The sequence below is a fragment of the Prenolepis imparis genome, unplaced genomic scaffold (assembly GCF_030444845.1).
Source record: "Prenolepis imparis isolate NDT839.2.m4 unplaced genomic scaffold, iyPreImpa1.0 SCAF_7, whole genome shotgun sequence".
Taxonomy (NCBI): Eukaryota; Metazoa; Arthropoda; class Insecta; order Hymenoptera; family Formicidae; genus Prenolepis; species Prenolepis imparis.
Window position 1 is genome coordinate 16,024,585 of NW_028141165.1, and position 24,810 is coordinate 16,049,394.

At 38.6% G+C, this 24,810-nt stretch overlaps 2 protein-coding genes and 1 long non-coding RNA gene across 3 annotated transcripts; 1 reads left to right on the plus strand and 2 right to left on the minus strand.

Annotated features, from left to right (window-relative positions):
- Positions 1-1,349: 1,349 nt before the first annotated feature.
- Positions 1,350-4,358, minus strand: LOC145938587 (uncharacterized). The gene is made up of 4 exons (XR_014425725.1): positions 4,069-4,358; positions 3,731-3,900; positions 3,563-3,661; positions 1,350-1,475 (listed from the first exon to the last, which is right to left on the minus strand). It is a non-coding gene; the product is annotated as an uncharacterized LOC145938587 (long non-coding RNA).
- Positions 4,359-20,383: 16,025 nt separating this feature from the next.
- Positions 20,384-21,496, plus strand: LOC145938273 (uncharacterized). Its single transcript, XM_083041764.1, has one exon. The coding sequence runs from the start codon at positions 20,384-20,386 to the stop codon at positions 21,494-21,496; it is 1,113 nt and encodes a 370-aa protein (XP_082897890.1).
- A 2,204-nt stretch (positions 21,497-23,700) lies between these two features.
- LOC145938274 (uncharacterized) lies at positions 23,701-24,276 on the minus strand. The gene has a single exon (XM_083041765.1). The coding sequence runs from the start codon at positions 24,274-24,276 to the stop codon at positions 23,701-23,703; it is 576 nt and encodes a 191-aa protein (XP_082897891.1).
- Positions 24,277-24,810: the final 534 nt, after the last annotated feature.

Below are 24,810 nucleotides of genomic sequence, written 5' to 3' on the forward strand. Positions count from 1 at the left end.
GATGATCTCTGACGGATTTAGGGACGTAACGTGACTCGCACGTTTCACGGACATAACAATATATATATATATATATATATATATATATATATTGTATATAAAACATTATTATAAACAGTACAAATAAACACTAATTATATATATATCTATTTCTTATATACATACATGTACACTGACCGGCAAGAATGGTTTACGGTGATAGATGTGTGAATGCGTGTATGACAACCAAAAGTCATACGCACACAATGATATGGAACAATATGATATGGACATATGGAAAGAATTTTATGAGCATTTCTCTGATTGATATTTATCACAATAAAAAATAAATATCTATCATAATAAAATATAAAATGTGTTTGATTAATTTTTACTATGTATAGTTTAGTAAAACTAATCAAACATATTTTATATTTTATTGTAATAAATATTATTTTTTTATGATAAATATTATCATATATATTATTATATTTTAATTTTATTATGATAGATATTTATTTTTTATTGTGATGAATATCAATCAGAGAAATGCTCATAAAATTCTTTCCATATCACGCGACACGTATTTTCGCGCTATGAATGTGTGCGTATGACTTTCGGTTGTCATACATGCATTCACACATCTATCTCCGGATACCATTCCTGCCCGTCAGTGTACATAATGAATAAATGAACAGATACAGAAAGCTGAAGAAAAGAAGAGAAAAAAGGGAAAGATAGTGAATATAAGCTCTCTAGCCTCTTTATATTATAAAGATATTATAAAACAATATATATACGTATGTATGTATATATTGTTACGACCCTGTATTCTCGTTTTCTATGCCGCGATGTCATGTCATTTGTTGTGTTAGAAAAATCATCTCCGGGACGACGTGTGAATCGTCTCGGAGATGATTTTCTCCTTACATCGCGACATGAGAATACAGAGAATACACAGCCGTAATAACATATTGCTTATCAATGTTTATAAAAATGCTCGCTCTCTTTCTATATTTCTTTCTCTTCTCTTATCTCTTTTTCTTCATTTTTCTCTTTATCCATCTATTTGTTATATACATTTATGTGCATAATAAACAGATATATAATGTGTATTTGTGCTGTATGTAACAGTAATTCTGAATCAATTATGATATTATGACATTACTAACCTTTTAAAGCATACTCCCTTTCTACACAATCTGCGAGCAGAGAGAGGCAAGCGTCTATTTCTGTTTGCTCCCATTATACACTATATCAGAGCTGTCCACGTTTTGCACTTTTCGGCCGATTTCCGAGGCTCACTGCCTAGCGGCACCCACTTACGCTCGAGACCTTAGCAACGCGTGGCCCGATAACCGTAACTAATACCCGTATTCATAGTCCTTCCTTGAGGAATAAGGATTCCTTATTCCTTGTTTCAAGTTTCATAAACCTTCCTTAACCGAACAAGGAACCTTATTGGCTCCCTTATCTCAAGGCAGGTCATGAGCTTCCTTGAGGAGGAGATTCGCAGAATGTAACCAAACATAACCTCACATTTCAATCGTGGAATGTTACTTGCAGTGTCGTTTTCAGATTGAAAGATATTAAAGAAAAAAAGATAATGAACAACGAATTTTTAAGTGATTCTGATGATGGATTTGAGGATGAAAATCCAGAGGATCGGATTGTATGGCGGCTTCCGAAAAAGTACATACGTGATTGGGAAAATCCCGTGGAATTTTTCGAAGATGTTCCTTTTCGAAAAAGATACAGATTTAGCAAAGGAGCTATGATCGAGATCTTATTACCTCTAGTAAGTGCTCCGTTGAGACGATTGAATAATCGTGGACTGCCGATTTCTCCGTTGATGCAATTTTTAATTACATTGCGTTTTTATGCAACGAGCAGCTTTCAGGTTTGTAAATTGTGTTCTAACACTGTGATAAATAAATAGATAATTTTTATATTATTTAATATTATTTCATTTATGTTGTTTTAATTGCAGATTGTTAATGGAGACTTGCGAGGATACAGCCAAGCATCCGTATCGAGAATTGTTGCATGAGTTTCCAGAATTTTAGCATCATACGTAGGTGTTTATATCAATTTTTCCACCGAAGAAAAACGTCGGAGTAATAAAAATAAATTTTATGAGGTGGCCAACTTTCCATCCGTAATAGAATGTATCGATTGCACTCATATACGCATTGCAAATCCTGGAGGGAATAATGGAGAGGTATTTCGGAATCGAAAAGGATGGTTTTCTCTGAATGTACAAGTATATTTTTTTAACTGTTTTATTTTGCATATCAAATTTTGTTTGTTAAATAATTATTAATATGTTAATAATAAGTTAATAATTGTTATGATTTATTGTTTTTATAGGTTGTAGCTGGACCCCAACGAGAAATTCTTGACATGGTTGTCAGGCATCCAGGTTCAACTCACGATGCCGTAATATTTGATCGAAGTGGTCTGCGCTGTCGTTTCGAGCTGGGACATCTAGATGGAATTCTACTTGGTGATAGTGGATATGCGTTCCGCAGTTATCTACTAACGCCTGTTTTAAGATCTGAGACAGACGCAGAAGTTCGATACAATACTGCACATAAGAAAACACGCGTCATCGTTGAACAACTGTTTGGAGTTTGGAAACGTCGATTTCCATGTTTGTATAATGGCTTAAGAACAAAATTGAGCACATCAGTAGCTATTGTTTGTGCCACTGCCGTTTTGCACAATCTCTGCATTCAACATAATCTGGGCGAAGTAAACGAAGAACAGTTCAATGAAAATATATTTGAGGACATCATAAATCATGAACAAAATGGCATAGGACTTGTACACAGAAATGCTTTTATTTTAAGACATTTTTAATAAACAACAGTGTTTTTTAAAACAGTGCTACGAACTAATTATATTTTTTTATTATTTATATATGTATATCTGTATATTATAAAAATATATATCTGTATATTATATATATTTCATTTATTTAACAAAAATATATTAAAGTTTATACATTACGTTACATAAACATAATTTGAACTGATTTGAGATACATAAATAAGTTATTATTAGTTATGTTATTTGTTTGAGTGCCTCTTCTTCCTTTAAAAGTTTTAGCAGAACTATCTTTTCTTCTGTTTCAACAATCTTCATTTTTTTAGCATGCAGTTCCCGCTGCTGTTCAATTGCTTCTCGTATTTTTTTAAATTTTAGTTCCCTTTCGTCACGGATGCTCTGAAAATCAATAATTATCATTAATATTTCATTATCATTAATTTATTGAAAAAGATTTCTTTATTCCACTTTTGTTTCGTTGCAGTTTCAATAATGTTATTGAAATCACAAAATATGTATATGTATATGTATCATTGCGCAGCTTTTTTGTATCAAATAAGCTGCGCAGTGATGCATAACATCATTAAAAGTTACAGAATAGGCCTCTTAATTTATATTAACTAATATTAATAACTAATATTAACCAAATTTATTAGCTTTTTCATTACCTCTATGTTTTTAATTTTTGAAGTACCCTTTTTTTCCAATAGTGTGTTACGAGACGTAGATGGAATGCTCTGATCATACGTAGTACCTTCATCGATATTATCTTCATCCTCTTCCTTCTCACTTTCCACTTCGATGATCAGTTTTCTTTTCGTAGAATTCATCGTACTATCCATCTTTACATTATCTAAAAGTAAAAAGTCAACAATGATTGTCGTAATATAAAAGAAATATAAAAACTATATGTAATGCTTACATTCTTTCTCAAATACTGCAGTGCTGTCAAATGCACAGTCAATTTCTACATCTATATTTGCATTTGTTGCATCTATGAATTCTATCACTGGGTCATTTGGCTGTACCAGCGCAGGACCTCCACCTGTCATAAGTCGTTCGTGTCGGATTGCCGTGGTTAATTTTCGTTTTCTAAAATAATTAATTATTAAGGTAATAGATATGAAAATATAATAGAAACCGAATATATAATTATACATAAATATACGAATATACATATGTATGGAAGGAGGATGTACATTGGAAGAAAAAAGTATATAAAAACTAATTAATTATCAATTAAACATTATTATTACTTACTTCTGTTTCATATTGTCCCAACATTTTTTTAACTGTTTGCTAGTGCGAGGCGTACAACCTTGACTTGCATATTTTTTTGTTATCCTCTCCCATGCATCCGCCTTATCTTTTAGATCTGACGCACCGGTTTTTTTTACTTTCTATTATTTTTTCTTCAAAAATAAGCTGCGCCAAGAGCATTTTTTCCTGCTCCGTATAATGAGCGTTTGTAGTTTTATCTTTATCCATTATTGTTGCAAAATTTATCACAGCATATCACGACTCGATTCACGATCACCACGATACGAAAAAATTTTCATATTACATGAAATTAGTTGCAGGCACTATAAAACGATGCTGCCTCCAGTAAGTTACTAAAAATCCCTAAAATATTCCTTCCTTCTGGAAGGGAGACTCGAGGTACATTTGTGAAACAAGGCAGCCTTGGAGATTCAAGACATCCTTCATGAAGGCTTCCTCTATCCTTAAGATAAGGAAGGACTATGAATACGGGTATAAGACGCGCGGAGCTCTGTCTCAGGGACGGCGCATCTGTAACGCGATGCTGTTCCGTACCCCTTAACTAAATATTTTCAGTTTTTTAAAATCGCGATTTTTTAATTATTATTTTTTATTATTAATTATTATTTTATACTTATATTTATATATATTTATTATTAGATTATATTTATATTAGAATTAAAAGTGCAAAACGTGGACAGCTCTGAGTTAAGGGGTACGGAACAGCATCGCGTTACAGATGCGCCGTCCCTGAGACAGAGCTCCGCGCGTCTTAGTTACGGTTATCGGGCCACGCGTTGCTAAGGTCTCGAGCGTAAGTGGGGGCCGCTAGGCGGTGAGCCTCGGAAATCGGCCGAAAAGTGCAAAACGTGGATAGCTCTGCACTATATAATAAATATAAAAATATCACTGAAAATATCACTGTATATATCAGAGTATTCGACACGTTATTACACGTTGTAACGGTCGAGTCGCGCTGCTTACACGTACGTAGTACCGCGCGACAATGGTAATCCCGCGCAAATATATATATATATATATATATATATATGTCATTGCACGCAGTAATGCCAGAATGGATACGCTGGCAGCAGCAAATTATTTCGCATAGAGTATAGCTCGGCGTACTACGTGATACGTATGTACTACTGCTATCGCGTGGTACGTATATAGATAAAGTGACACAAAGGTTGAACTATTGAAAAAAAGTCACGATATTTCGGAATTGTTGTGTAAATATAAAAATAATAGTATTTATACAATAAATCTCGGTACAATTAGTGGCCACGCAACCTAAGTGGTGGTGGTGGCTTGTATGTACCGCATATGACTCGAGTTCAAATCCGAGTGCCGCACCGCAAGTGCGTACGTCTCCACACCGCCTGCAAGTGGATAAAAATACGTCTCCGTACTGCCCGCATCTGAATACGTGTCGTGTCTGCGCTGATATACGCAGACCACACTTTTGCAATTTTTTTTAATGAAAATGTAAAATAATTTATTGGCAAATTGAATACCAAATTTATTTATAATTTATAAAAAATGTACATATTTATGACTTTATAAAATGTTATTATTTTCTATAGTAAGATGACATATACATGGTAAAATTAAAATAATTTTAAAAATGTTTATACCCTATATATGTCATCGTACAATTGAAAATAATTACAGTCATAAATATGTACAAATCATAAATAAATTCGGTATTCAATTTGCAAAAATTATATTTACATTTTCTTTTATGTTATATTATATATATATATATATATATATTATATTTTATATATATATATATATATATATTATATTTTATATATATATATATATATATATATCATAAAGGCTGTAAAAAACATTTACACTGTTACACGTCACACGTACGTGAACAGTTGTGCCTCTCGTCTTCATTGCCGGCTTGGTATGAAGAAGACAGAAAACAAAATATATTTGTCCTCTTCTGTACTGAGACGCCGAGCTATATACAATTTTCGATAGCTGCGTACTCCACACGTAATTGCCTGTTGCCAGCGTCTCGAAACTGGCAACGCTGTGTCTGTTGCCAGCGTCTCGTTACTGGCACTTGCATCGTCAGTTGTCGTCGATCCGTACTTGTGATTTGTGATTCATACAACGATGCCAGGGCGTAAGTAGGGATACTATGCCGGTTCTAATCCGGGTCCTCCGAGGGGGGCGCGGGGCGAGGGGGTATGACGTCACGCGGGGCGGGGGCGCTTATCGCTGTGCGGGAGACGCTTATCGCGTATTGTTTTTCATAAACAAAACAGCGTATTGTATTACTTTGAATTATCTAACATGTTTTATTATAAACAAAACACCGCAAAGTGAGCGCCGACATTCGGCCACCCTCGCGATACCTCCCCCACCCCTCCCCCATAAGGCGACGCGCTTTGGCGGTACTTCCGCCCTCCCCCTCCCCTGCCCATATATGACGTTTCTTCCTCATTGTTTAGGAAGAATTCTTTTGCGATAATTTTGCCGGCATTCGGCCGCCCTCGCGGTACCTCCCCCTCCCCTCCTCCATCTGAGGGGATCTTGGGAGGTCGCGCTTATCGCAATGAACACGTCGGGACGTGTTTTTTTTTCGCGGTAAAAGACCGTGTTGCATTACGCGCCGATATTCGGCAGCCTTTGCGGAACCTTTCCCCTCCCCCTAAGCGGAATTCTTTCTCATTGTTTAGGGAGCGCCGATGTCCGGCCGCTTGAATTTTTATAAACAAAAATGAGCGCCGATGTCCGGCCGCTCTGTGTCAAAAGCGATAACGCGATGAAGGGAGATCACCTTTCTGATATGTAATTAAACAATCCGTTAATCATGAAGAGGGGAAGAAATGATTAGACGAAATAAGGACTGCTGCCACTTCAAACCATAGTACGTAATTTGCAAGCGCACAGATACGTCGGTCGAAAAAAGTATAGCGGGTGCAAGTGCTCTATAGAACGTGATTTTAAAAAGTGTGGAAAAATTGTGCAGTAATGTGTCAAAAATGGAAAATAATAATTTCGAAGCGATATTAGACGAGTCGTCTGACGAAGATCACGCGCTGTCGGATGACAGTAATTATATTAGTGATCGCAGTGAGGATCTTACGGATATTGACGACAAGGTAGTGGACAATTCACAAATCCTTGCGCTAAACGGACGTACAAAAGTTTGTACCATATACTTTTATTATTCGACGGGTACTGATCAAGCTCTATGTACTACATGTATGATCTCTATTCAAGACTTCGGACACATGTATGCTGTTCGGCATGTGATTCAATTACACGACGCAGTGGAGAGTCGATCGTGCTGCAATTGTAGAAATCCATTGTATATAATAATTCCATGCGATATGTGCCCTATTTGCACACAATAAACTTTGGGAGATTATGCTGGGACACTTAAAGTGAAAATTCTAATAGACAATGGGGAACACGTGGGACTGCGATGCAATGCTACCAATAAACAACCTTGGGCATTAAAATCAAGAGGGGAGCAACATTATAATATGTGTCGTGTCATAAAGTTTCTGATAGTCTTGAATGTAAAATGGTTAGAGAAGTTGTGATGGATAGAGAAGATGTGGTTGATGATGATGATGTGGTGAATGATGATGAGATGATACTGATTGATGATATATCAGACGTTGATGATATATCAAACGTTGAAATGGAGCGTGAAAAGGTATTAAGATATAAAGTTGAGCCAGTAACTTCGGTAGTGAAGTTGTTAAAAAATCGTGAAATTGGTCAACGAAGTCCTAATGCAAAATCGTTGCATCAGTTTTTACGAGATCGTGAAAAGGAAACATTGAATGCCTGTTCTTGCAAGCATTCGTGTTTTATGACATATCCCCTATATTGTCCTCCAAAAAAGCGCAAGCTTCATCATGGCATTTTTTGGAAGATGTTCCATTGGGTGGACTAATATTTATGCGTCCAATAAATCTGACGTCAAAAGGCTGAGATTATCATGTAAGTTATAAATTAAATTAAATATAAATCAAATTATCTATTAATTATAAATTCTTAATAACATTTTCTGTTATGCAGGAGTCCCCGCCCAGCAGTCGCCGCCGCTTCTCGCAGCATCTCGCATTCGGCCGCCCAACCATTATCCAGCCACTTAAAGTTCATATTTTATATTTTATATTTTATATATTTTATATTTTTATATATTATAATTATTGTATTATATTTTACATTTTATATTTTACATTTTATATTGCTTATCTTATTATTTGTATTTTTTCTTATATATTCATATTATATTATTATTATTATATTTTTATATTATATTCATATTATATTATATATTTTAAATTTTTTAAATTTACACACACACACACACATTTTGTAAATATACACACACACACACACACATACTCATTTTATAAATAAACATTATTTTAAATATTAAAAATATAGTTTATTTTAGAATAAGTCCTCTCCCCTTCCTCCTATTAAAAAAAAAAGTCTCTCTCGCGGTCCCTAACCTCGCGCTATCTTTCTCTTTCATATACCTCGCCGAGCCATCTCTTTCTTCTCTCGCGCGTCATCTCTCGCGCTCTTCGCCGCTACATCTCTCTCGCGCTATCTTTCTCTTTCATGTACCTCGCCGAGCCATCTCTTTCTTCTCTCGCGCGTCATCTCTCACGCTCTTCGCCGCTACATCTCTCTCGCGCGCTATCTCTAGTAAACGCTCCACGCTCTCTCTCTTCTAAGCGCTCTCGTGGTCCTTTTCGAGGGTATAAACAAAACAGTATGACAGTGAGCGCAGGCAGCTCGAATTTATAAACAGATATTTATCACTATGGTATTTCTTTGTGGAAAGTTTGAGATGGAGCTGAAGCTTATGGAGAGAGTCTGTCTCCACATCAAAAAGTCTCGAACAGTCGCCGAGCGAAGTGCTAGTGTAAGTGCTAGAATAAAGTGTTAAACAGTTTTTTTAAAAAAATGGAATTTATTGGAGAAATATTTGGGCGGCGCTTTTTTGAATCGCTAATTACGGGACTATTCCGGAATGTCCCCTTCTTGGGGACATCATATATATTTCGAGATGAGTTTGAAGGAAGACGGTTCATCGAATGTGTCGTAAGGGCCATATTCTGCCCAGTGTTGTTCCATACTCGAATGGGGAAACCTTCCGCGCATGCTCAAAAAAACTTCCAAGGCGGTAAAAAACCTTCAATTCAAACTATATCTATACAAAAATAAGGTCTGTTCGTTTTAGCTAAACTGGTTGCACTAGTTCGAAGTTTATCTTTTTTTCTTAAAACTTTCAACAACCTTTAAATATATTTAAATATATTTTTAACGATTATATCCTTAAATATATTTTTAACGATTATATCCTTTTCGATAATTTTTTGTTGCAAAAAAGAACTTTTGTAAAAATGATTATTTTGTATTTAATCTAGAATTGGTAAAGGTCAATGTATTAAAGAATGTATGTAAGAATGTACAGATCAAAATAAAATGACTGAAGAATATATAGATTTTGTACATATCATCTAATATTTAATATGATAGAATGTTTTCTCTTTGTTATTTATATTTTTATTTTTAAATATAAAATAAATTTTCCTTCTAGAAATAAGTTGTACTTGTCCAATATTCAGATATGAAACTAAATTATTTAAGAAGTGAAGGGAGAGGATAAATATAGGAAAATGGTGCTCAACATTAAACACGCAGCCGAAAGCCATAGAATAAATACATTTATTATTTTCTTTTTGGTATGAACTTTGGTATGATTAGATTATTCAAACTTATAATGACTTTAAGGACTAATAAACCTTTGAAACATAAACAATCTTTAATTTATCGCAACTATTAATAGATTCTATACTAAAGGAATGCATCACAGTACCTATATACTATTTTAAATATAATCGTGGTACGCTACATATTTACGTTGTATAGATAGCAGACAATGAATTTCAACGAGTATTCGTGTGATTGTGGAGATCTAAGTGATTTTTTGTTACTATAAAATCTGTACAGCAGATTTTTTCTTGATGAAATGAGGACTTTGTTACCAAAATACTATTTATCGTATCAGCCCCGAGAAGATTACGCTTTTTAGTTATAAAATCGACCATCCACGAGAAAATTCGTTCAGCATCGGCGTTAGCGTGTGGAAGAGAAAGAGCAATTTTCGCTAGGGCTCCGATATTTTTAAAACGATACTTGTCTTCGAAATCCTGCACTTCTGAGATAGCTTGCCACATTTCATCGAGAGGAAGTTTAGATAATGTATCAATATGTTTTGCTTCGAAAAATACCGAAAGTGCCATCCACTCTTCTTCAACAAGCGTTTCATTGATGAACTGTCTGAATGTATTAAACTGAATGTATTAAATAACTTTGGCATTCTCGATATCTGCTGTATCGACCCTTGGCTGTTAAAGCAACAGATGGTTTTAAAAATTGCAGTTCCTTAAACAAAGGGTCATTATGGGGAAGACGCTTTTTCAACTCGGACGTTGCTAATATATAAAATTGACGTATGTTTTGATAAACCTCTGTGACTTGATGTTGATGCCGTATTAATTTCAGTTGTTCTTTACATTCATTGCCGATGAACATTTTGTCATATGGCAAATAGTAATTCGAATTAAATTCGTCAATTTCATAAATCGATCGAGAAAGTATTTCTGGGCTAATATAATTCTGACATATACTTTTAATAATTTTTATGCTTTCCTCTTGCAATACAGGAATGAGCATTTTCGACGATTGAAATAATGCATTGAAGGTGTTGAACACATTCAACACGTATTTAAGAAAATACATATATCCCTTTATTATAGGACATTGTAACTTTCGGAGAATGTCTTTCGCTATCTCTAATTCATCTTCGGTAACTGCATCGATAAAAAAAAGCGTCAATGAGTTCCAATGTTGCAAGACTCTGACAATACACTGTTGCAGTGACAGCCATCTCGTAGTTGCAGGTTTTAACAGGCGATTTTTTTCCTCTCCACAAAACTCTTGGAACTCTTCTAACAAAGCCGATCGCTTCGGACTACTGGTGACGTATGTAATTATATTACGTAAGAGCATTTCCACTTCTTTTGGAAGGGCTTTACCTGAGTGCCCGGCGACTATGTGGGCTGAGTGATAAATACATCGTATTAAAACTATTTCAGGATTTCGCTTGCGTAGTCTACTGAAGAGAGAATTTCGCACTCCTATCATAACACTAGCATTATCAACTCCGAGACCTATTATGAACTGCATAGACAATCATTTATCAGTTATAGATTTTTCGACTCTCGTAAATAGAGCTTCTGCTGAACAGTCTTTTGAATCTAAGTGGATAAATTCAAGGAGCTTGACATGTATCCTTTTACTTTGCGGACAGAAATATCTCACTAATAAGCAAAGATATTTTCCATTTTGTATGGATGTACTTTCATCGACGAGAATGGAAAAGGGTGTCATCTTTAAAATCGAAACGAGTTTTTCTGTCTCCTCAGCACAGATGATATTTTTAACGATGTTAGTACATTTTTTTCGACCTAAAGTTACTTTATCTAGAACATCTTTATGCTGCTGAAAAACTGGTAAAATGTGATCGATCAATTGAAATGCAAGAGGATGAATCGCGAATATAGAGGCTATATGAATCTCAGCTTTTTTTATGTTTTGCATCTCGTTCAGACGAAGTATGTTCGAAGGAGATGCTGCAAATAACGCTTCTAGAGATGACGTTTGTTTAATAGCATTTATAGCTTTTTCATGTTTTCTCGTACGTGAATGACACTCCAAATCGTGTTTGCCACTAATTAAATTAATAGTACTGGAGCATGCTGAACAATATGCTTTACTTGTTTCGCCCTTAACTTCTCGAACCCATCCTTTAAAGACCGGTTCTTGGATCCACGACTGCTGAAATTTTCGTGCGCGGCGAACAGTCGACGGAGAATATTGGATAGTCATACCCTTTGCAGTATCGTTTTTCATTATAATAATTGTAGGATCATTTTTTTTCTTGCTCTTTGTATGACAAGAAATAGACGATGTTGCCAACTTAAATTTCTTCGTCGGAATATCTGGGACATTTGGATTATCTTCGTCAGTTTCGTCACTCATCTTAATTGTCTAAAAAGTAGTATATCCATTAGAATTATCAATGTTTTCTATATAATATATAGAAAGAGACATATATTTAAGAATTTTGTAACCCGTTGAGAATAATATTATAATTAGACACATGAGTAGGCATTCAATATACTTCAGCGTTAAAACTAAAATATTTGTCGATGTAGTTTATTGAAAATTTGTAATATTTTGGAAAACTAAATAAGTGAAGTTGTGGAAATGCCACATTAAAAATAATTTTATTGAAGTCTATTGCTGATAATAATTTATAATTCTCTGTAATATATCATTTTCAATGGAATAAAAATATTTAATATAATTGATGTGTCATTATAAACAATAGATCGATTGAAATATGTTACAGAAAATTCCAAATTATTGTCAACAATGAACTTTAATAAAATTAATTATGGGAATAAATTAAGATTACAGAACGTGGACTTACATCTTGAGGCTTTAGATCGGAATTTGGCTTGAGAAGAATGTTTTTTTTCTGTCCGTGTTATTGTTGATCAATGACGAACCGTCTATGAAATAAGTTCAAATCAATGTACCGAAAACAGGCAGCCAATAGCCAATTGAGAATCTCGAATCAGCAAGTAAAAGTCAACTGAATAAGCAAACAGAAAACAGAATAGCCAACGGAACAGCTGGAAAATAACGAAGAGGTGGGTTTGGTTAGAAACACACTTCTCGCGCCTTCTAGCGGTAAACAGTAGAAGCCGCGAGGGTTGGTAGCGCGCGATTTAAAAATATAATGTTGTTCATATTAGCGATATTATCGTAGTTGGATTTGATTATGATGGCAAACTTTACTCTGGCATATTGCTCTCTCTTTCTCTTTGAAAATATACCAAAAACCTTTAATTTCATCATTTTTTAAAAAACCTTCCTTCCACCTTCCAAAACACCCAAAAACCTTCCAAATGAAGGAAATCCTTCAAATGGAACAACACTGATTCTGCCTCTTCGCAATCCCGGTAAGGCTTATTATTATATACATATATATTAATTTTTTTTTTTTTATTTTAATTTATTTAATTTTTGTTTTTAATTTAATTTACTTATGTTGTTTTTATTAATTATTAATGATATTAATATTTTTTCCAGAGCTATATGATGTCTGACGTTCAAATTGATGGTTTTGTGAATATAGAAAGAAGGAGAGATGTGAGGTATTGGCGGCGGGTGGATCGCGAATTTCATGATTGGTTGTGGGGTGACCTCCCCGAACAAAACAATGATCATTTCGATTATGAGGATCGCTTCAACATGAGACCAATGTTTGGGGAGGAGCCATATATATCCAGAGGATGAAGATTGGAATTGGTACGTGTCTTTCTTATAATAAATTAAAATATTAATATGTAAATAATAATATATTTAATATATAATTTGTTGTAGAAGAAGCCCTACCCGGTCGCACCATCGCTTGCGACCTTGCCACCCCCACCATCGTCGGCACAGCTGCCCGGCCGCCTCACCGCCTCGCATCAATCCGCCGCCGCTCCACCATCGTCGGTTCCACCGTAGCCACCTCCACCACCGACAATTTATATATATATATATATATTATAATATTCATTTATATTCTTATCTTTATATTCTTATCTTTATATTCTTATCATTATATTCATATCTTTATATTCATTTATATATTCACATTTATACATTTATATACATTTATATCCATTTATATTCTTTTAAACACACATACACACAAACACACACAAATGTATAATACACATTTATTCATAATTAAAAATAATTGATATTAAATTAATATATTCATTTTAAAAATTCCTGTTCTTTTCCCTTACTGCGTCATCTCTCGCGTGCGCCTCTCGCTCTTTCTCTCGCGTTCACCTCGCGCTCTCTCTTTCTCTCCTAAGCGCTATCTCTCTAGCAGTCCCTAGCCTCTCGGTCCCTAGCCTCGCGATCCCTAGCCTCTCGGTCCCTAGCCTCGCGATCCCTAGCCTCTCGGTCCCTAGCCTCGCGATCCCTAGCCTCTCGGTCCCTAGTCTCGCGATCCCTAGCCTCTCGGTCCCTAGCTTCGCGATCCCCCTTCCCCGCATGACGTCATCCCCCGCAAGGACCACGCAATTATTGAGGAGCTATACGTATAAGAGCTGGGACTGCTTACGGGTGGGAGAAAGATGGAGATTGGAAATGCGTGCAAAGAAATTACATCATAATTTAAACTTAAAAACTCTTTTATTCTTTTACATATTTTTTTCTTACATATTTTTTTCCTACATATTATGAACTAAAAACTAAAGCTGCTAGCTCACAATCGATGAGCTGATGCTTGTTGAAGGCGTCGCTAGCGTGTATTACATTTAATACTTCTTTATTATCCTTTACAATGGACACGATATTTGAAAATTGCGTAAACTTGATATCGACTGTATTGGTAATTTTAACTAATCGGTCAAAAGTTACATCGATGCATGGATCGAGATCGAACATGCGGTGTAACGTCGATTCGATCATCATCATGCATATATTTGAAGATTCAAGACTTATTAACTTGACATCGTTAATCGTACGAACTCGCACTGTTAGTGGTCCAAGGCTTATAAAACTGTAGGCATCTTTAGAGTCGTTTCGAAGCAGATTCTGAATATTGTAACGTTGCTCGTAGAGTCCCTTCCACGCTTCGAGAGATAGTATCAGTTCCTTTCCTCGATGATCTCCTATGGCGATTTCCACGTAACTCGGTGGATCCACTTTGATACCAATTTCGAGGAATTTAAATCCCGTAGCTGTCAATGCATATCGTTTGCATAGTATACGAACCGCATGAGGCTTTAATGAAAAGCTGTAAAAATGAAATTAGTTTAAAAATAAAACAATTTGTAAAAAATATAAAGACATAAAAATAGAAAAAGTTAAACTTACTTGTCGCATTTGTTTTCAAACGATGGAGTTTCATTACAATTCGGTATGTAATTATTCACATGTCTGCCGGAGCCGCTGCTTCTTTCGGTGGAGTACATTTTTTTCTACGTTATTAAAGTGAAACCACCAGTACGAACGGTTAACGCGACACTGATCGTATAAAGAAATTAATCGAGTGTTGTACAAGACACAATTTTTAAAAGTAGTGGGGTAAATGTGGTGGGAGATTCTAGAATACTATTGGCGCTATGAAATTTAGGAGAAGGGGAAACGGCGCTCGGATAAAAAGAATTCTTAGAAACGATTCGTGAGGAAAGGATTAGGGAAGGGGAATAAAAGATAAAACACATTAATGTTTAAATATTTTATCTTTCCAAATCTTGCAATTCTTTCTGGCGTTGCGACCACCAGTTAAATATTTTGAATACATTTTATAATGCGCAATTCTTAACATGTTTTCCACATCGCATAGTGTTTTTAACATCTAGATTATTTAGAGACTCGATATCGTCGTAATCAGCATCCAAGGTCTCAATAATGAAACCGTTTCCCGCATCATCCAATATATCGGCTAACCATTCTCGCTTTTCAAGTCCTTTTACATATACGAGAATGGATTCTTCTTCTTCTTCATGTGGTCCACCAACGATAGTTGTTGTAATCAAACGCTGAGCCATGCTATATGGAACGTTTCCATCATTCCATCGTAATCCATGATGATTTCGAGTCAACCATGAGGCTTGGTGTCTCTCCGATTTTATGAGCACATCCCATGGTACAGGACATGCGAAAAAATAATGTGATAAAATAAATCCTTTTCTCAGGATTGCCGCTTCCTTTACAATGAATTGTTTATTGAGGATAAACCCCTGTAGATCCACAAACGTTGGTACGGACATGACGAAATCTCTCTCTTCGATGTATCAGTTTAAAAAGAAGAATGACAACCATCTCATAACACTTTGATTTATATTCTGCTATGCTTTCCCCTCTCTAAATTGTTGGTGCATTTAGGTGATTTTGCGCACAACGTTGGTCAACGGGTTGTACTGGATCACGCGATCATGTATGATGAGACAGTATGCAGAGGTATTCATCGGCACGTTTTCCTTACACTCAAATTCCAATCTCACATCCACGGTTGCGCTCTTGATCGATTCGATTTGTCGAGAACAATCAATGATTACGAATGGGCCGTTACGTAGAAACATTGAGACGGTGAGACTCGGCTCGAGATACTCGTATCCGTAATAGTTTTTGCAGAAACGCGCATACGTGTCGTACAGAATCGACCATCTGTTTTTATCGAAGTCCAGATTCATGTCGTCGTACGGATAACATTCCGAGTTCAGATAGAGTTTCACGTTGGTCAATTCGCAATCGTCGAATCGACACATATCCTCAGACATGACATTCTTCCGGCCTGTCTGCAGAGCAAAGATAACGTGGTTTCTCCAGCTGAGTCGCGGTTTTAATGGCCCACGAATGCTTGGTTGTACGCTGCAATAGCGGAAACTCATACAGATCCCACGAGCGAAAACCCATGCTGAGGTAGCGTCCGCTTTCCAGAGCGCGCAGCATAGACAGCTTCTTAATCTCGCTCAACAATACATGTGGCATTCGCCATTGTATCTTGAATATGTTGATCACAGGCTCCAGCGTCGAATCTCCAACCAGACAATTGTTGTCGTTGCGCGATCGTATTAAGATCAACACGTGACGAGCGTTAATCACCACTCGTCTGTAATCCTCGCAAAATCCCAATAACATGTAGAGCGGCACGCAAAAATTGAAGTTTCCATTCACAGTAGTCGGATCACTCCAGCTGGCGTTTCTCATAATCACGCTTCTATCGGATGATATCGTTACATAGTTTTTGAGCAAACTTGTTATTCCCACGTTTCTGTTGCGATCAATCTCCACACCATCGAGTTCATATCGAATCTCATCAAACATGAATGCGACGCAATTATTTCCCAGTATCACATCAAATCCTTCGGCTGGTCTATTTATCCTTAATTCTCCTTCGATGTATAGAAAACTGTCAAACGGCAACGTATACAGATCCTGTTGTTGTATGGGTATTCTTATCTCATCACTGTGTCCGAACGTGGTGTTGGCGAACGGATTGTACGTGTGAGTCTCAATTTTGATGATGCGATCGTCGAAGATTGGCTCTTCCCCGATGTTGAGGATGTCGGTCATTGTTCAGATATTTCGCACCGCGAATCACAAAGATTGTAAAAACACAACGTTTGATGCGTTCAGTTTCTTTTTCTTGGCGCAACCGGATGATTGGATATTAGCGAATGTCGACGTTGTTGTTGTTGTTGTCGCTGGCTCCGTAAAGATTGTGTTATCTCTCGTGTCTTTCGATCCGTTCAACACAAGCATCTCCTACGCCGCACACGTACGTTATCGCTGTCATCGTCGTACGTGCAATCTAATGGTGATCTCTTCTCCTCGAAAATCGAGCAATCTGTCCTGGTCGACAACGCGTAACGTTAAATCCGTAATGCTCCGCGCGATGATCGGCAAGTAAATGATGTGACCCGGTGTTTCCGATATCTTATATCCTGGTGGTACCCTCGGTGAAAATTTATGTATCGAACGAGTTTGCCGTTGCTGTATGCGCCCGCGGTCACGTTACACTCTACGCGGATAATGTTCACGTTGATAATGTTAATCGGCATGTCCGACTCGTACCATTTTCGCGGCTGCAGTATACGGTTCGAGAATCCCAGCAGCGATCCAATGTTGTTAGACTTGTTAAAATTCATTCTGTAGGCGCATTTGATCTCGCTCCTCATCGTATTGTAATTAGCGCGGAGCACTATCGGGTATTCTTCATCTTCAAAATCGCCATTGTCAATGTGTTTTTTATCGTCATCACGAACAGCGTGTCGCGGACGTTTTCGTGAAATTGCATGTTTCAAAAACTCATGTATCGCTTGCAGCTCGTACGATCCCTCGGGAATCGTAATTTCCGCGTCATCTTTGCCAAAGTAAAATTTATTATTCGAGGAATTCACGTTCGATATCGTGTGATAAGTCTCAAAATCCGCTAGACCGAGTTCGTATTCATCGTCGCTCAAATCTATGGCGGGAAAGTAGTTTGCCACGAGGACGCTACTCTTTCCAGTCAGCGTGAATGTCATAGACATATCGGCAAAACTGTTTAACGAATACTGAGTTAAATAATGTAATGTCCGTCTTTAAATTCACGTGTATCGACCGTTCGGAGAAACTGTAAACACAATTGTCCACAGATGCTCTGATCATAAGTTTGAACAGGTGTGTGATTGTACTGTACCTTTGTCACGTTCCGCCCGAAATATTGCACCAATTCATTCGGTGGTCGAAGATTGCCAAAACTGTCGAAATATATAGCGCGATTCCCCCTCTTTGCGTACGCCACCCAATGAGTACCCGATCCTTTAGCGTTATCCAAATTTATGATGCTGCTCTCGTTTTGATATATACCACCGATCGGTAGCGAATCACGCATGAAAACACCTCTAAAGTATGGAATGCGCATACGTTTTGCCAGTTGCAGCAATTGTATATTAGTAGTTTCGCCCTTTGGCATTTTTAGCGTCTCTTTGACGTTTTTTTCCCCCTTTTTCCTCGTTGAAACTCCTCGTCCACGTTTGTATGGAGCGAGATACAATCCGTGACCTTCCATGGCGCGATTGTGACGTAGCATCTCTTGCAACTGACGTTGTGCAGCTTTTCCATCGTTCACCATCTTTGCTACACCAGCCGCTCCACCAATCATGGATCCAAGCGCGCCCAACATTGGTAGAATTGGCAATATGCCACCGCGTTTCGATACCGGAAGTATCCGTTTCTTCGTCGTCTTTTTCTTTGTCTTCAGGCCCATACCGAGCTTCGTCTTGGTTTTCATCGCTGCCCAGACAGCTGTGGCGGCGGCTCTTTCATCGAGAGTCGAATCTCTCGCAATGATACGAGTTCGCGCTTTGTCGGCGAGTACCTTATCCGCCACGTGTCTCTCGGTGAGATCGTTGCTCCGAGAGTACGCAATATCGTGTTCACGGCACGCCGTGTCCAATGGGTTGATACCTCGATCGCCTCTGGCTAATCGCTTTTGTAGCCGCGTGCCCGGACCACAAAACTGATAGCCGGGGATATGGAATTCGATTGGAAGTGCGTTTATTGCGTGATTTAATAGTCCTCTACCTATTTTTTTCGCTGACATTCGCTGCAATCCTTTATCATCGGCGCTGGACCGTCGATGTGCGTTCGCTGCCACGGTCGATTGTAATGTTCGAAACAGCGGCGACAGGCCTGAATCTCTGGATCCGCCTTTATGTGTTCCGGAAGCTTGTCCCACACGTAGTGGATGTGATTTTCACATTGCAGTAAAACTGCTTTTGGCACAAATTGCAGCTGTTCGGCGCTTAAACCGTGAATATCGGAGGCACTTGTTAGCAGAACAAACATTTTTTCGTTACTGAGCGATTCGTGGTTCCGCGCAACTATAAATAGGCAAGCGTTCGATTCAATCGGGGAGTGAGAAAATGAGATTCGTGCGACAACCTTTGACGATACGCGTGACGAATTGCGACGACAGATTACGCTCGGCGGGGGACAACGCGGAGATGCGCAGACATGGTACGATGTTGCCGACTACTATACACGCGATCGTATGCGGCCCCTCGAATTGCGGTAAAACTAACGTCTTGATTAGTTTGATAGAAAGCCCGCACGGTGTTTGCTTCGAAAACGTGTACGTGTACTCAAAGTCGCTGCAACAGCCAAAATATCGGTATCTGGAGAATTTGTTGACGTCGATCGAAGAAATCGGCTACTTTACATTCTCCAATAACAGTGACGTCATTCCACCGAGCGAGGCATGTCCAAACTCGATTTTCATCTTTGATGACGTGGCGTGTGACAAGCAAGATACGATAAGAGAGTACTTTTCAATGGGACGCCAATCGAACGTTGATTGCTTCTATCTCTGTCAGACGTACGCGAGAATACCAAAACATCTTATACGCGACAACGCGAACTTACTGATCTTGTTTAAACAGGACGATACCAACTTGAAACACGTGTACAACGATCATGTGAATACCGACATGTCGTATGAAGATTTCAGTAAATTATGTCGTATTTGTTGGCAACAAAAGTATGGATTCCTAGTGATAGACAAGGACAGCTTGCTTACAAACGGGCGATACAGAAAAGGATTTAACGAGTTTGCGATACTGCAAAACGATTAGTCGCTGCCGATATTCTGTCGAGAAGAGTGAAACGCGAACACTCTGCAGACATGGCTGATAACCATAACATTCGCGAGCGTGAAAAGATTGCGAAGGAAATTGCGAAAACGAGCGAATCGATCCGTAAGAAACATCGTGCTTTAAAGACTGGTAAGATCGATGACGATATTGCAGTCAAGACTCACTTTAAACCTATTATCGAACCACTACAAAAGATTGTCGACAACGCGAGCTTGATCGCAGTGAAAAACGAACCTGAGAATAAAGCTGACGTGAAAATTAAAACGTTACCCGCTGTTAAGCGGTACGAGGAGGAGGAAGATGCGACACCGAAAAAGCGAAAACGACCAAACACAAATCGCTCATCGACATCACGTACATCGGACGGATTTTTACTGGATGAACCACCGATAAGCTCTACACCGTCCACCTCTACACAGTCCGCGACAACGAGAATCCTTCCATTTACAATACCCGAATCACTCGCAAACGAAAATGTTTTCGAAACCACAAGCAATTCACTTGAAACATCCGTTCGAAACACGTTACAAACGTCGGAAGGTCAAGAAATGTTGCGAGAGCACTTCGGACCACTGGGACAAAAATATATGGGTGCTCTCCTCGGTGGTGATAAAAAAAATGAGATTGATCACGTATATGGTGTTTATTTCGAAAAGGATGGAATGTTGCTCGGTAACAAACAATTCGACATGGATAAATATGACTCTATAATTATAGACAAAGTAAGGTACATTGGTACACCTGGATTATACGAGCTAGTCTTCAAGAGGATTCCCGATGATGTTATTTACACGGAAGACGATATGCAAAAATACAAGAGCATATTATTGGCGACGAACGCGCATAAACGCAAATATGATGCGCAAGGTCAATTACGGAGCAACAGGGGATACAAATACAAACAAATAATCGCACCGTTGATGTCAATTGAAAAGAAAAAATCTGGAAAGGGTGTATTCATGCCTCAAGCGATGACGCTAACCGACAATAAAATTGATTACGTGCACTGGGACGACCCCAACGAGCTAGTGGATCGGGTACGATTGCTCGATGCTTCGCGCCGAGCTGGCCACAACGCTCACGACAATGAGATCCTGTCGATCATCGAGGAACTTCGCGAAGCAGGCATTATTATAAATTAAACGGAGTCTCGGCAAAACTAATCAGTCGATCGGCGTCATTCGCATCGAAAAATGCCTATCAACAAATTTGGATTATTAGAACGGAGAAATGATGCAACTGGCACAAGCGATCATTGGGATAGATTGGTGAGAAGTTATGTGCGCGGAAACGCTCTGTGTCGTGTCGCTACAGACTATGATGCAAGATCGCGCAAGATTCGTCGTGTAGCGCAACCTGAAGCTGACACTGATGCTGTCAACAAACTGTATGTGGAATCCTGCGTTAAAAGATTGATGAATCAACAGAAAGAATCAGATGAGAAGCTGACTTCGTTCGAGAAGGACGTGCGAGCAGTACAGACTGCGATAAACGAACTTCAACGTACAGCTAATGCTAACTCAAAAACGACTATCAACCTGAATGAGCAGCAGTGAACGGGTTAGGAGCGGCTATCGAACCGTTATCAAACATCTACGAAGGGTTATCGAACGGCTACGAACAATTATCGAACGGCTACGAAGGATTATCGAACTGCTATCTAACTACAATGAGTGGTAGTGGTAGTGAACGGCCTAGCAACAGCTGCGAACAAGGGTACGAACAACTCAAGCAGGGCTGCGAACGAGGCTACGAACAAGTCATTAAAGGCTACATACAAGGCTACTATCAACTCAGGAACGGCTGCGAACGGGTCAGGAACGGTTGCGAACGGGTCAGGAACGGCTACGAACGGGTTAGAAACGACTGTGAACAAGGCTGCGAACGAATCAAGAACGATTTTCGAATGGGTCAAGAACGGAAGTAAACAACGCAAGAACGGCTATGAACGACTCAAGAACGGGTCAAGAACGACTACGAACGGCTCAAGAACGGGTCAAGAACGGCTACGAACGGCTCAAGAACGGCTACGAACGGGTCAGTAACGGCTACGAACGGCTCAAGAACGACTACGAACGGCTCAAGAACGGGTCAAGAACGGCTACGAACGGCTCAAGAACGGCTACGAGCGGCTCAGGAACGGGTCAGTAACGGAAATGAGCGATAAAACAAGCAACAGTAAACGACGATCGGGAAAAACCGACGAAGCGATGAAACAACATAGTTTGGAGAGACGGCAGTTGGTGAACGAAATGTACGCGCCGGCGAGAAAAAATTTTCCCCGAAGACATGTCATAGTGCGAGGATATGATGATCTGTGGCAAGCCGACATCGTCGAGATGCGTCCGTACTCTCGTTTCAACAAAGGTTATCACTACATACTCACCATCATCGATGTGTTGAGCAAGTACGCGTGGGCCGTACCACTCAAGAGTAAAGGTGGAAGCGAGACGGCTGACGCTATCGCCGAAATAATTCGAGATAGCAAGAGATGCCCGAAAAACATGCAAACTGATATGGGGAAGGAATTTTACAACGCTGACGTGCAACGGCTTATACGGAAACATAACATCAATCATTATTCTACATATTCGGTAATGATGGCATCGGTCGTCGAGCGATTCAATCGTACGCTAAAGAACGACATGTGGAAGATGTTTACGCTGAATGGAATTTACAAGTGGATCGACGCGTTGCCGCGACTCGTATCGGATTACAACGCGCGCAAGCACCGAACAATCGGCATGCGACCCGCCGACGTCACCCCCGCGATCGCTGATAAACTTTTAAAAACGGTATATAGTAACATAAAGATTGCCGCTCCGGCGAAATTCAAAGTAGGTGACTCGGTACGCGTTAGAAAGTACAAGAAACTTTTCGAGAAGGGTTACACGCCAAATTGGACGACGGAGGTTTTTAAGATTGTTAAAGTGCAGCGTACTAATCCCGTAAGCTATCTACTCGAGGACTATCGCAAAACATCTGTCGCTGGAGCGTTTTACGAGTATGAGTTGCATCGCGCGAATTATCCGGACGTGTATCTTGTGGAGAAAGTACTGCGCAGGAGGGGTGACGAGGTTTACGTGAAATGGCTGGGATTTGACAATTCACACAATTCTTGGATACATAAGGACAATGTGATTTAATTCATATAGACTATTTATTTTAAGAAAAATATAATATGTACAACGTATAAAATATATAAAATATACATGAAATATATGAAATACAAAATCTTTATTAATACATCCTTTCCTTTAATCGTTACAATATATTACACATATGTTACATAACAATATATCATACACACACACACACACACACACACATTATACTACATTATATTTTATAAGGGTATCTGGTAATGTCCCCATGGTAATGTGTCGGTCGAATCAGGTATAATATACCGCTTATCGTCGTACGGACTTAGAGCAATTTTTGTCTCGCGGATGGTATACCCTTCATGCAATTTCGATCTAATACATGACTGTTGACGTGTCATTTCAATCTCTTCATTCAGGCATCGCGTATAATCGTCGAATGTTATACTACGCGCTACGACATTACTTTTGACACCTTTTGCTTTTTTAGTGTCTTTTTTGCCGTCCACCCTCACCGCGTACATTTTTGCTCTAAGCCCGACGAATTCGGACATTATCGCGCCGTTATTCTCGTCTTTCATCAAGCCTGGCACCTTCTTGTTTGCATGCGCTATACCGTACGCGTTGTCAATTGGATAATCGCTCGTATCGAATCTAGCGATATCGCGTTTCGTGTTCTCATACACATCGTTGCACTCGATGTGATATATTAAACTGTCGGTGTCGGTGTACATTATCCGACATCTTTCACGATAGAGCGGTGACATGTACTCATAGTGAAATTCGTACAGACACACTTTTGATATATCGAGTATACACATACCAACATAGATTGGTTTGTTAAATTTTAATTCTAGTTTACGTAATTCAACGGCGATTAAATTTTCCGAAAAGACGCTCCTGCTATGGAAATTTGGTTTCGCGATCATCGCTTCCGCACCGTATCGTCCGTCCCACTTTGTCAATAATTTTACATCTACATGATTTCGAACGTTTTCCATAGTTTTGCCGAATACTGCGTTGTTCATCAATTTGTACAAATTTTTTTCAAAATCATTTTTCGCTTGTGTTCTAAATTTTGTATTGAGTTCGATGTAATCGCGGAGCCATGCGGATTGAGTAAATTGTAATACGCGATGTATCTTTACGATACGAAGACCGTGACGTGTACACTGCTGCAGGTTGCGATAATGTATGACGTAACGCTTCTTGTCATATAGCGTCGTGAGGAGCTTATCGTCCCGCTTGCCGGGCGGCTTGTCGCGCGTCGGACAGAACGGTAGGTCAATGTGTGTGTTGTGTTTATTTTGTGGGTACTCTAGATCAACCTCGAGAATATAACCTGTGAGCGAATC